This window comes from Gymnodraco acuticeps, unplaced genomic scaffold (genome assembly GCF_902827175.1).
Source record: "Gymnodraco acuticeps unplaced genomic scaffold, fGymAcu1.1, whole genome shotgun sequence".
In the NCBI taxonomy this organism is placed as follows: Eukaryota; Metazoa; Chordata; class Actinopteri; order Perciformes; family Bathydraconidae; genus Gymnodraco; species Gymnodraco acuticeps.
Window position 1 is genome coordinate 90,231 of NW_022992275.1, and position 14,144 is coordinate 104,374.

The 14,144-nt window shown below is 40.3% G+C and overlaps 1 protein-coding gene across 2 annotated transcripts in view; it reads right to left on the reverse strand.

Moving 5' to 3' along the window:
* slit3 (slit homolog 3 (Drosophila)) overlaps window positions 1-14,144 on the reverse strand; it is a 235,637-nt gene that overhangs the window by 48,677 nt on the left and 172,816 nt on the right. For both annotated transcript variants that reach the window (XM_034207325.1, XM_034207326.1), the window contains 7 exons: window positions 13,278-13,422; window positions 10,432-10,503; window positions 9,074-9,145; window positions 7,759-7,830; window positions 4,934-5,077; window positions 4,240-4,403; window positions 964-1,114 (listed from right to left, as the gene is read on the reverse strand). In XM_034207325.1, the coding sequence (XP_034063216.1) occupies window positions 964-1,114; window positions 4,240-4,403; window positions 4,934-5,077; window positions 7,759-7,830; window positions 9,074-9,145; window positions 10,432-10,503; window positions 13,278-13,422 (820 nt within the window). The remainder of the gene's footprint in view (window positions 1-963; window positions 1,115-4,239; window positions 4,404-4,933; window positions 5,078-7,758; window positions 7,831-9,073; window positions 9,146-10,431; window positions 10,504-13,277; window positions 13,423-14,144) is intronic.

A 14,144-nucleotide genomic window follows, 5' to 3' on the forward strand; every position in this document is an offset into this window, starting at 1 on the left:
GGTTGAATTCCCCCCATAAGCAACCGTCCTGTATTGGCCTTAATGCTGCACTGGTCTCTTATTCTGCAGCGTTTCTCCATTAGTAACACAGTGATAGCCATGGCAGAAGCTTTTCATCCCTCACCTACTTTTTAAAGTTGTGAAGTGATTCAACATTACAAGATAAAACTTTGCCTCCGGCTCGATTCCTATTTCCGGTGTGGAAATATTAGCTTATTGAATATTCGATCAAGTGCCAGGTGCTGAAAGTAAAATGGTGCTTGCGGATTTTAGGGGCAGTACACTTTTCTTGTGTTCCAGTTTTGACTCAACTAATCACTCACTAATTTAGTTTTATTGTATATCATCCTAACACAAAACGTCAGCACTCTTTTGTATGCTAACATGTTTGCTTCAACTAGCAGATTAGGAGCACACAAGCTTTAACCTTTTTTGCAATCAGATTACGGTATTCCTTTTGCGTTCTTTCTGTTACTCCCGTTCCATTTTTCAGCAGTACAATGAATGATCCATGGGACTGCTCAGTATTCTAGTGTGAGACCCTTCGCCAGACATGATGATGGCTCCTTTGGGACTTTGAGGGAGATGGAAAAGACTGCTGAGTGGCATTTTGGTCCCAGAGCAAAAAAATGAAAAGTGACATTTGTGGTAGAGCTCTAAGAGAAGCGGAAAGACATCGGGAGGAAGGCAGACATGTGTGCGTGCATTGCATATGTGTGAGCATATCTTTGCATGTACCTGAGTATGTTTCCATTTGTATTTATGGATGTTTTGGTGTGTGCATGTGCCTGAGAAAGTGAACACTTCCTGACAGGTCTGTGGCATGTTAAAGGAAGTATAAGGGTTTGCAGTTTCAGGTTAAAGCAGTCTGACACATGGCTTTTAATCTGACATGTCAGCATGTGTTCGCACACATTAAACTGTACATGTGTTAATGTTAAAAAGGAAACACGGCTGACTTACAGGTCTGTGGTGTGTTCAGGGATGTGTGGAGGTACGCGGGTCAGTTTGAGATTGGAGCAGTCGACCACGGTGCCTTCACAGCGACATTTCTCAGGACAAACCAGATCCTGGAAACAGTCTCCACTCAGACGACTACGATAGTCCTCCTGACCTGCAGAGTCAAGATGGAGGGGACGAACAGAAGAGGACGAAAGTGACAAAGGAGAAATAAAAACACAGAGTGGGGGGACAAACCAAAGGATTGGCAGCAGGTGGAAAGGGAAAGGAAGAATAGCCAGTTGAATTAGGTCAACAAAAATAATGGGAAATAGAAAGCAAAAGAGGGAAAAAGATAAAGGGTAAGAGAAAAAGACAAAAACAATGGTTATTCCATTTATATATGAAAAGACAATCCTATGTATACCTTATAATAAAGGCAACATGTTATGCCAACCAACATACAATTGTACATAAGATCACATGAATATTAGGAACTATCCGTTTGCACTGCCAGGTTTGTGTCTAATCTGTTTCCTGTTGGAATTCAAATGTACTTTGGCTTTAATATTCACTGTAAAAAGGTTGTTAAACATATTGGCAATACATTGGTGGAACTGTGTGTCCTTCATGTAGTTGATCAAACAGGCAGCAGCAGTCCTGATCACAGGGCTGATGCTGAAGGGTGGGGGACAAGGCTTCAACTATCAATTAAAGTAATAAGCATGTGGTTTCATGAAATCATTTTGTTCATAAACATGGTTTAACCCCGGATGTTTCTTAACAAGGTAAGCCAGAGACCACTACTATTATTTGGACATATTGTGAGCAGATATTATTTATGGCCGTTAGTGCTAGAGCTGGTTTAAATCATGCAGCAGTTGTATTTGTGAACCACAAGCACGTTTTAAAGGGTCTCACGGATATCATTACCTCTGTTTCTCTTTTCAACCTGGCTTGTCTATCTGTTCTCGGTCAATTTAACCTTTTCTGTTTTTGGCCAGTCTCCTGTCAGACTGCTTTTTGATTGGCACAGAATACTTGTTCTTTGATTCTCTGTCTCCACTCTTATGTGCTTTCTCGTCACTGATAAAGAACTAAGACCACCTATTGAGGGGTCAATTGCAATTTACAACCTAGATTTGAACTCAGTGAATGATCGCAGCTCCTCAAAGATATGCATCTGTTAGGAGAATTGGCTGCTTAGCTACATTTTTGACTGCCACAAGCACTGTTGGTTGGAAAGACAGAAAGTAAAGAGTAGGGCAGCGAGTAAGGTAAAAAGGGGGAGATAGAGAGAAAATCATGTTGGGTAGGGACTCAGGATTTAATATTACTAAAACAAAGAAGGAAAGGGGAGCGGGAGCGACAGACAAAAAGCAGGTAGAACATAGTGTGGGAAGGTTTGTAACAACAGTCTACTAACACACCAACAAAGAGTTTAATCAGACTGAATCCAAAACACTGTGTTTTATTGAGTTTATCATGCATTTGAGACCCTAAAAAGACACATCAACACTTTCCATAAGAAACAACATTAGTTAAAAAGAAAACAGAGCTCCAAATGTATGTTGGCAGTTGAGCATTCATGAAGGATGTTTATGAATGCCTGACATAATTTATATTAGATTGGTTATCAATGTAAATGTATTTCAACCACAGTAAGAGTCCCATGTATCAAAAGCCCTACACATAAATACAAACAAACAGAGGTAAAGAAGTAAACCCTTATTTTTTGCTCCAAGGCGCGTGATTGGCTGGGAGAGGCAGGTGGGAGTGTGCTCGGCGGTCCCTGGCGCTTGACGGAACCATGTGATGCCACAGTAGGCGGGGCCACATGGTTAGATCAAGCACAAGAGACAGCTGCACGAACCAATCAGAATGCAGGTCCTCACAGGAGGAAGGCGGGGCAACAGAGAGCTGCACCAATCAGTGAGGGGGGCGGGGTCCATACAGGATAGGAGAGGCAAAGGACAGCTGCAGATCAACCCGCCCACCAAACGAAAAGTCCTCAATGGTCCAGACAGAGAGGAAGAGGAGATGCAGGGAGAGGAGGCATGGGACTGCAGAGAGCGAGGGCCGAAGCAAAGAGCAGCCATAACCAGCTTCAGATGTGTCATTGGTATCTTTAGTAACTCCATGGGCAGAGCACTAACAAAAAGGGTTAGCTTACCACTGAGACCTTCCATGCTAAACTGCAAAGCATGAAAGCCCTTACCATTTAATAGAACTGGTGATGCTACTCACTTTGTTCCCGCTTCAGGCTAGGACAAACCATTTTAGCTAAAAAAAAGAAGGGGTGAAAATCTAATATCCCCAAATGGTCGGTCCTACTCTGATGGAAACAATTGATTTGAAGCATTTTGTTTGCCTTTCTGTTGTTTCTGCTGTTGCATTATTCTTTAGTGTCATGCTCCAAATAAAACAAATATGTGCAACAGAACGTGATTCCTAGCAAAGCTGCTTTTATACAAACAAATATGTTGTTCATTATAAAACATTAAAGAAATAAAACCCTTAAACAAACCCTTATTAGCATATTTTGTGAACATCTTTTTTATTTTTTATCACAATCCCATTCAGTCTAAGGTTAAAGTGATTGATTAAACACAGTTGACAAAAATGCTCCTCTATGCTTCCTTGTAAAACCAATTATTAGCTTTCAACCGCCACAGAGTTTGTACAATGTCTGTAAAGGGGATTTCACAAATCTATTTTCCAGTTATCCATAAAAAGGCATTCAATTAAGAAAGAGAAAACAGCATGAAGAGCCACTGCTGAGAGACACTGGGGATGTCAAGTAGACGGTCCTACACAGACACAGTCATTCACACACTCACAAGTGGGCGATCACAGTCTATAGCCAGTCTCCGTGGAGTTATTATTGTGCTGCTCCAGTATACTGAATTGGTCTGTGTTGTAATTAGTGAGACCCATGGCTCGCATCAAAGGAAATAACAGCAATAAAATATTACCACAGAGAGACATACTTGCGTTTGAGTGTGTGTGTGTGTGTGTGTGTGTGTGTGTGTGTGTGTGTGTGTGTGTGTGTGTGTGTGTGTGTGTGTGTGTGTGTGTGTGTGTGTGTGTGTGTGTGTGTGTGTGTGTGTGTGAGAGACAATAAATGCACATCAATTTCTAATTGCACACATAAACCAACATGGTTTTCAAACTACAACTATTAATAACATTTTATTTGGCAATCATGACATGTTACCTTTCACCTGATTAGTGTGAATGTTAGTGCAAGCATTTCATTATGTGTGTGTGTGTGTGTGTGTGGATGAACTAATTTCTTACCTGTGCACCTGAACTTCTTGCCTTTCACCTGGCTGATGCGCTTGTTAGCCAGCCTCCTGGGATGGCTGCAGCGCGCTCCACTGGTCTCAATGGGGTTGTCGAACAGGTAGTCTGCCAGCCACTTCAGGTGACAGTCACACATGAAGGGATTCTGGGCCAGATGACTGAGAGAGAAAGGGGATGATGGGTATGTCAGAGGACAAGGAAATATTAGGACTGTACAGTTACTACAGCGTCTGATCTAAAGATGCAAAACAGTGATGATTAAACTGAAACCAAACACTGTAACATTTGTTATAGATGTGAGACCTTGGTGCAGACAATAATTCCACTTGGAAAAGCCAAGGGGGAACGTTTTCTATTTCCAATTTTTAAAGTAAACCTAGGACAAAACGTTGAAGTATTGTACTCACAGTTCTATTAACAAGTGATAGGGCTAGGGCTACAACAGAGGTGGCCAGAAGTCAATTGGCTAGTTTTGTCCAATTACAGTTAAATCAAAATGTGTATTCTCGAATATATTACGAAGAAAAACAGCAATATATCACGTTAAAGAAGAAGAGACCGGAGGTACTTGCCATTTTATTAGGGAAAGTCTTAAACCAAATAAACGATAAACCAATTACTGAAATACTTGCTGATTAATTTGAATTATTGCAGTAAGAAAAACTCCTTAAAAGATCGTTTTACTTACAGAGTCTTGATGGAGCGCAGAGGGGCGAACAGTCCTTTGCTGATGGTTTGCATTTTGTTGTCGTACAGCGACAGCAGGTTGAGGTTCTGCAGGTCTTGGAAGGTGTTGACTCTCAAACAGTTAATTTTGTTGGCATTTAGCAGCCTGAAACACAATCAGGAGACTTTTGTTATTTATCCGTCTTTCTTTTACCTATTCAGCTTCATTATCTCAAACACAAACAAAGATAAACACACCCACTGATAATGAAATACTTCATTTTTCCAAGCAGCATCTACTGCAGAACCACTATGTTCTCCCCTCTCATCTTCTTGTTATCCTTATTTCTCTCTCCGTCCCTGACCATAGCCACAGTCTTGATAATATTTTCTCTGGCCATGATAAATCTGAAAATTGCGGTTTTATATATTTTCCCTTATTTTTCTGAGCAAGGGAGGAATATCTACTGTTATATATTTGTTTTTGATGGGAGAGACGGATGGCAAGGGGAAACAGAAAAGAGAAAGGAAAGACATAGTAGAATGGAGTTTGGATGGAGGAAATAATGGAGTGAGAGTGAAGGGACAGGCCAACATTTAATTTTGAGTGACACAGATATACAATTAAGTGAAAGCGGCTGGCAGACGAAATGGAGGAGTGAGAGAAAGGAAATGAGAAATGTGATAGAGGGATTAGGTAAATGACAGGAAAGGTTTGCACCTCCACCCTTTCCTACATCTCTCTATCATTCCTGCACTTCATTAGCTAATAAAGCAGAGTTGACAGCTTTTTCCTGTACCTCCACCTCTCTATTTTCCACTTCTTGTCCGAATCACTCTCAAACTCTCTTTCTCTTCTCGTTCTTTGTCTGACAGGTGACTAACTTGGTGCTGGTACATCGTCTCAAGTCATCTTAACGAGCGCTTATACTTGCACAACCTGCTTTCCACACACACACACACACACACACACACACACACACACACACACACACACACACTTATAAAGGCAGATACACACAAACACACACACACGCTGCTCTGCGACATATCCACGCCTCATTAGTCAGCTCACAGGGGGAGAGCTAATTACTTGAAACTGCACCAGTAAAATAAAGCAGCGCAGACAATATAAACAGACCGGTTGCTATGCAAAGCAATAAACTCATCTTTGTCACGGAAGGTTGACAAACTGCTTGAATCCCCAGTGAAAGATAATTCATAATGTAAAATGATGGCACTATATAGGAGAATAATAGCTACTCGAAATTCCTGACAAACTGACTGACATTGTTCTTCCATCAGCAGAGAAATATTTAAACATGTTTGCCTCCCTGAGCGAGCGCCAGCAGGCAATGTCTTTGTGGGATTGACCAATGATGTGGCAAGAGAGGAATATTAAGTCGTCAATCAGTACATTATTTATTCATCCATTGAAGCAGCTCAACATGCAGAGCTACTGGTTTTGAATTATCCAATTAAGGCATCAAGTGTTTAGGTATAAGCAACCATAAAGCATTTAGAGTTTAACATCATCATGACAAGGTGTGAAGGGGATGCGTTTCCAATGCGGGGATATTAAATGTTAATGATGTCACGACATATACAAAACACATTTCCTCTCCTTCTGTTTTTCTAATATGTTCTGCACTTCATCAATATCTTTCTTCCTTTGTATCCATGTCTTTTTTCTTTATGTCCTTCCTTATCCATTTGTTCATCTGTCCATACCCCCCTCCCCTCCTTTCTCTCTGTGTCTGACTATGCACCATGCATCCCAATGATCCACCTAAGCCTGTAAAAGGTGTTTGTGGGTTACATTCACTCGTCCTCATTCTCTTTGCCTCACTTCCCTTTACGACGGAAAAGCCCAGAACATGAGCTGTTTCTGCAGTGGACTGCGGCATTTGCAGGGACCATATGCCACATACAGTACCAACGTAGCCGTTATAGGAGAACACATCTTTACTGCATGCTGAACCTCTGCTGCAGTGTGAACCTCTGCCCATGAGGACCTATTCACGATTAATAGTTGTTGACACTAATTGTTAGAAGAACTATGGGAGATCACATTATCTTTATTACAGTTCATCAGTTTGGTTCATGTTGATCATTTAGAAAATAGTTTTCTGTGTACACACACACTATGCAGGACAGATGGAGCGTTAATGCATGCATAGGGGATGCTACTATAGCTGCCACTGTGCAATTGTGATGATTACCGAGATGGGCTGTTGCTCATAAAACGTCCACTATGCTGTATATTGAAGCACATAAAATTGGCCGTAGCTGTGATCATTGTACAAAGGTAATGTACTGTAGATATGACTCTCTCATGCTGCGCCACCAAATCATCTTAATCAGGAAACTTAAGTACTATTTAGCTTTATGATGCTCCAATTGGTGCCAATTTAATTGCCACTGCAGGTAAATGTGGCCTCCTTATTAAGATGATATAAACGTCTGACTCAACCAAAGAAGGCTGGTATTTTTCCATCCTAGTTTTTCATATTCTTGACCTCAAGGTACTTTTCTTCTTGGCCACAAAATTCAGTGGTATACAGTGACTTATGCCACACAGCGGTTATGTTCCTTGCCGATAAATCATCTGCATTGAAGCCTATATGTTTGTAGGCGGTAATTCATTTTACAGGCCACATGTTTATTGGTTGCCACTTAATCAATTTTTTTTTTAAAGTTACAAATTCTCACCAATACAGTTTCCTCTTAAGTTAAACCTTTGAATGTGATTTTCTTTTATTTACTGAATAATGTGTTTCATTGTTTTCTTTGGGCCACACACATATACACACACACATAACAAGAGACCACACACACAGTACTTACAGTAGCTGTAGGGCAGCCAGTCCATCAAACAATCCCTTGGGAAGCTCTGTGATCTTGTTTCCGTACAACACCCTGCACAGGACAGTCAAAACAACATCATTTAGCTTACAGTGTTTACGAGGCTGTCCGCACACATGAAGGAGGCTGCGCAGCACATTACATCATTTGTTGTTTGGACATTATTCCTGCTCTACTCTGCAACCATACATATTTTAAAACACATCAATCTTACAATCTAATTTTGATCATGACATGATGTTTTGGCCATGATTTAACCAGTAACTCTTACAGCCAGCCTATCCCAATTGAAACCCTGAATCATATTATGCTTTCATATTCATTTCCTACATGCCTGTGTTGAACATGATAAGCTTATTCAACTCATAGGCAACAAAACCATAAACTTTGAAGATATATTGATTTTACTGGGCTGCTACACTTTAATACAAAAATGGCACCTTCAACCAAGATGCCTTTTAAAATGACCTTCCTTGACCAACCCATCTTTCATAAAATTACAGTTGGCTCTCCTAAAGGCGGAGAAGACCCTGAACCTATCTGCTTGGAATGGAAACAAAGACATTGGTCAGATTATAAAATCACAGTAATTTAGTACAACCTCTTGTTTTACTAAATACACAGTTGAATCATTCTTCAGAAGTGATCGTGGAAAACTGAAAGTATGTCTGAGATGTGCTTCTCATTGCAGTTGTAATCATTTAATTCACTTGAGCAATTTTGTACTTTGCTAAATCACGCCTTAGCTGGCCTGCAGTGATATTCCTGTTCAACTGACTCTGCTGTGTGTGTGTGTGTGTGTGTGTGTGTGTGTGTGTGTGTGTGTGTGTGTGTGTGTGTGTGTGTGTGTGTGTGTGTGTGTGTGTGTGTGTGTGTGTGTGTGTGTGTGTGTGTGTGTGTGTGTGTGTGTGTTCAGTCTTAAAATCCAGCGTTCACCTTGTCTAACCCTTCTTGTCTGTCCGTCTCATTGTCATGCTCCAGATTGGTTCAAATTAAACTGTCCTTCATGTTCTTATCATATTCAACCTCAGACACACACACACACACACACAAACACACACACACACACACACACACACACACACAACACACACACACACACACAGACTGATTGCAGGCACGTACACAATTGCACAGATGACAAAATGCAAAGATCCACATGTAGCACACACGCACACTCTTTAGCATTGTGGTCTGGTTGTCAACCTCGACAACATTTTATTTGCTTAATGTCTGGAAATGCAATTACCTCCCTGTCTGGGTATTTGGTCATAGCAAGCACGTGTGTCATACTTACAGTGAGATGAGGGAGCGGAGGCCAGTGAAAGCATCTGCGGCAACATCAGAAATCTGGTTCTTACTCAAGTCACTGGGGGGAGAAGACAGAGAGAGAAAGAGAGTGTACATTAATGGGGCTCATTCTGTGTAAATGTCCTAGAACTGTCTGACAAATGATCATGAGAGAATACATCAGCAGAGGTCAAGGCAAGGGGACATGACTACAAACATGTAGAAGGTCTGAATATGTAAAGTAAATGAAAAAAAGAGAGGGAGTGAGAGTGATGGACAGGGTGAGAGTTTAGTGACAGGAGAGAGACAGAAACTGGCAGCAGTGGCATGTTAAGTGCAGTTCATGTCATTCACCTCACTGCTGTAAGATATATTATTTAACACTTCTGTGGAGGTTAAAACTTTATCTGTACATCTGTGTGTGTGTGTGTGTGTGTGTGTGTGTGTGTGTGTGTGTGTGTGTGTGTGTGTGTGTGTGTGTGTGTGTGTGTGTGTGTGTGTGTGTGTGTGTGTGTGTGTGTGTGTGTGTGTGTGTGTGTGTGTGTGTGTGTGTGTGTGTGTGTGTGTGTGTGTGGTGGATAACCTTAAAACCTGCAGATCTGACATGTTCAGCCATTTGCACGATAAGGAAATGTTTCACTAGTGAGTTTATGTGTGGGTGTGGAATGTGTAATGAAGCTAGAGGAGTGTGTTTGTGTCCGGGGGGATACATAACTTATCTGGTGAAAATGTAAAGTTTCTGACTTTTTAGATGTTTTGTTTAAAAAAATATTATATATTATATTATTATGTATTTTCATGAAAATCTTTTAAACTGCTCGAATAAAGATTCAGAATGTGGTCAACAAACAAGAATAAGGTCTAATTTAAAAAAAAAAGTATTCAAGCCTTGTTCATAGAAATAATGTCAGGAACAGGTCAATTATCATATTAACATCTTACAAAGCATTAGACTGGCTTAAAATCTATCTCAGGTTGGACTGTGAAAGTCAATGCGCTGAGTTTATGGTGGATTACTGTACTTAACCTTGGAGTGCCCCAAGGCTCTACAGTGGGTCTGCTTTATTTTCTGCTCGCATTCATGCTTTAGGAGTGGACATAATGAAACCTACATGTATACTCATTGATATTCAGATGGTGCAGTTGTTGTAGTTTACATCATATGGACTTTACTGGTTAAGTAAGATAATAAAACAATGCAATCATTTGTGGAGTGAGTATAAGAAGATTGCTGCTAAGGTTAATGTGAGTCGTGTTCATGCATATACATGTAGGTGCATGATTGTAGACTTGTCAAATTGTGTTCATCTGTGCACATTGTGTGTGTGTATTTGAGAGTTTGTGCACAGTTGTATCAATACTTACATCCTCTTGAGCTTCTTGTACGCTGAAAAGGCTCCTGCTGGGACACTTTTAATCAAGTTCTGCTCCAAGCGACTGAGAGAGAAATAGGGAAAAAAAGGTGTTAGATTAACAATCCCTCAGAATTAATTAGACACGCACATTATCCCTAAACCACACAAAGAGAACATTTGAATACAACTTCAACATGAGATGACAAGATTATAAAATACATTTTGAGTTATTTCATTATTTAATTTCACCAAGGACAGATAAGTCATTGGTTACCATGAAGTCCTGCTTGCCCCACAACCTCAGTCAAGCACAAGCAGAAACAGTTCAAGAGGTGGCTGTTCCAATCAAAATCTACACAATATTCCCACAGGTTGGTTATTGCTTTGCAGCAGGGAGCAGTAAAGGTCACTGTAATGTGGAGTTGATTTTTGCAGTTCAGCAGGAATTAACTTATATGGGACCAACATGAGAATCAGAGCAACCAACACCTGGACTTCGGACAACAATTGCTCAAGACTCTGGCCAACTAGTCACAAAGCAATTTCTTTCGCAAATACTGTCGGTTGCTTTCTGTTTTCGTGATTGTCTAGGTAACACATTGCCCTTGAGTAATACTGTGGACATCAACAGTTAATATAACGTTAATATATTGTATATAAAAGTGGCTCGCTGCTCTTAAACCTAGGGGTGGATTATGGGTTAAATTCAGAGTTTACTTCAAATCTTTGCTTTTTTCCATTTCATGGGGTCTGGATGAAAATGTGAAAAAGGAAGAAGTGAGAAGAGAAATCCTAGAAGGGGAATCGGAAATTAGGACAACAAAGGAGAAATCAGAGGAGTGGAAACGTGCAAACAACAGGGGAAAGGAGAGGAAAAAATCAAGAGGAACGGAGGAGGATGCGGTGAGGTCCCAAGGCCGGCCCCAGGGTCAGCTGTCAAGATGATAAATGGGAACTAATTCACCCTTCTTCCTTCTCTACTCCTCCTCTTCAGACCCAACTCTGTCTTGCTCTTGACCTCAAGTTGTTCTCTATCTATCTATCTATCTATCTATCTATCTATCTATCTATCTATCTATCTATCTATCTATATATATATATATATATATATATATATATATATATATATCTATCTATCCAACTATCTATCTAACTATATATCTATCTATCTGACCACATTTAGCAGGAATAAATGCATTGTAATTGAAGTCATAGCAGAAACCTTTCAAATGAATCACTACATGCTCCTGGCTTTTGAATGCAACACAACCCTAACAGGTAAATGTTTCTTGGCCGTGTCCCTTAACACATTTCCACACTTCACGCACTGGCAAGCAACAACACCTTATTTCTTCTGAGGGGTCAAAATGAATCAAATAAGTACTGACATTGCCGGAGACAATCAACACACACAACAATTAAATTATATCTGGGGGCTTTAAAACAAGGTTGAGTCAAAGACACTTAGAGGCTCAATATCAAAGGATGTATTCAGGGGAAGACATTTAGAGAGGCAATATAAACAATCTATAAGGCAAGGTGCTGATTAAACTGCAACTAGAAATGGAGATGGGTCTGGCAGGTGAGCATGTTCACAATGAAACACACACACACACACGGTTGATGTTCAAATAAAGTAAAACGCCTTGAGACCAACCTGTTTTGTTAAATTGCCCTATTAATGTTTTTGACTTAAAGAGACATATTAGAACACAAAGACTTGGAAGTGCACAGTTGTATGTTGTACACACATGCTCACATGCATGCACGCATGCACACACACACCACCCACACACACACACACACACACACACACACACACACACACACACACACACACACACACACACACAAGATGACTTTGTCCCCTTTGGAGGACTGACAATACATCATCATATTAGTCTATATTGTTTCTGGCTGAAGCAACAACATGTATTTATTAATTATATGCGTGTGTGTACATATGTGTCTGTGCCGAGGTGATTGAATCAGACAAGTTGTGCATGTGTGTGTGTGTGTTTGACCGTCTCAGAAAATGTGTGTGTTAGTGTGATTTGTGCCCAAGTTGTTTGCACATACAAAACTGGTGTGTCTGCATGTGTGCATGTGCACTGGTGTGTATGTGAGTGTGAATCTATTACTTATGCGTGGGAGATATAGAGGTATTGGCGTAGCGTTGCGGGGGAGAATTGCTCCCTTACTCAGAGAGCAATCAATCAGCTGTCCTCGGTACAAACAAACAGGGTACAACGATCAATACGGATATCAAACACGCCCCACTGTGGGGTGTGTGTGTGTTTAAATGTGTGTAAGAGTCTCAAAGGAGGAGGGAGGGAGGAAGGGGAGGTGAGTGTTTAAAAGAAAGGGTTCTGTTGCAGTCTCAAACAAGATGCCATTGCAAAAACCACAGTTAACAAACTGCGTGTGTATGTGTGAATATATATAGTATCTTATGTTTGTATTCAAATGCTGGCTTACACATTCCCTTATATCTATTTTTAATCTTATGAATAATTCAGAACTTCTCCCCCAGTAGAGTAGAATCTCAACACATTGTTTACACACAAAATTAATGTTTAATTAATGAAAACAAGGACATAAATTGCTTTGATTTTTGTGGCACCAAAAGCACAAAATGTTCAGGCAGAGATTTCACTATGGGCCCATCATAGCTATGTGGCCAGAATATGGTTTTAAATGGGTTATGAGTAAATATATTGACTGGATATCCAAAACTGTGAAAATAGTGTAGGGATATTGAGAAGCATACACTTAAAGAGGGCATAATCCACGATATGCCAAATTAGTCAACGTAGACACACGTAGCATGTAAGAAGTAAAATAAAGCACTCTTACATCTCCATGATGCCCTCTGGGAGGTTGGCTGGTATTTCAGTGAGGCCTTTACGTCGACAGTCCACTATGTTGTTGTTACAGCTGCAGCTGGCTGGACACACCGCCACCTGGGGAACACAAGTCCTCAGCTCTGTCTGTGCTGGACCTGTAGGAAGCAATGTACAGATGAATTGAAACAGATTTGCTTTCATTTGTTTGAAAAACACTTTTCTTAGTCCACTCAGACAGAGAATAGGACGTTACTCCTTGCCTGCAGCTACATTTACTTTACTACTAGTGCTAACAATTCTCCAATCAAATATTAGCTTCTGTTTTATTCTTTATGATGTTTTGTATCTTCTTATGCAAGTTTCTTTCAATGAGACAAGCCTCAGTGTGGAGTTTTAGTGTCTCATATTGGTCTTCATGTTGTATCAGAAGCATTTGCATACAGCCAAGAATACTTTTTAGGAAGTATGCCATCTATTGGCAATAAACCTATAAACTAAATTTGAGTGCTAAACATCATCAAGCGTAAACGAAATAATTGCTGGAAACATATATTGAAGATTAGGAACAGAAGGAGCGAGATAGGAATATGAAATAGAATACAGGAGAATAAATCAAGTAAGGAGAGGAATGACAAATGTAGTGATGGAAGTAAGAAAGAATAAAAGAAAGACAGGGTGTTATTGACTCAGAGGGTAAGAGACAGAAATGAAAAAAGAGCCAAAAGAGGAGGTGTGCCATGGAGCGTGTACTAATAAAGAGAGCACAGCCTGACATTAGAAAAGAGAGCTGAATATGAGGCCTATAAACAGCGTCTATACTATCTGCGGCTGATAACACTATTGCTCTTATACTGGCCTTTTAGCTGATTGCACGCTC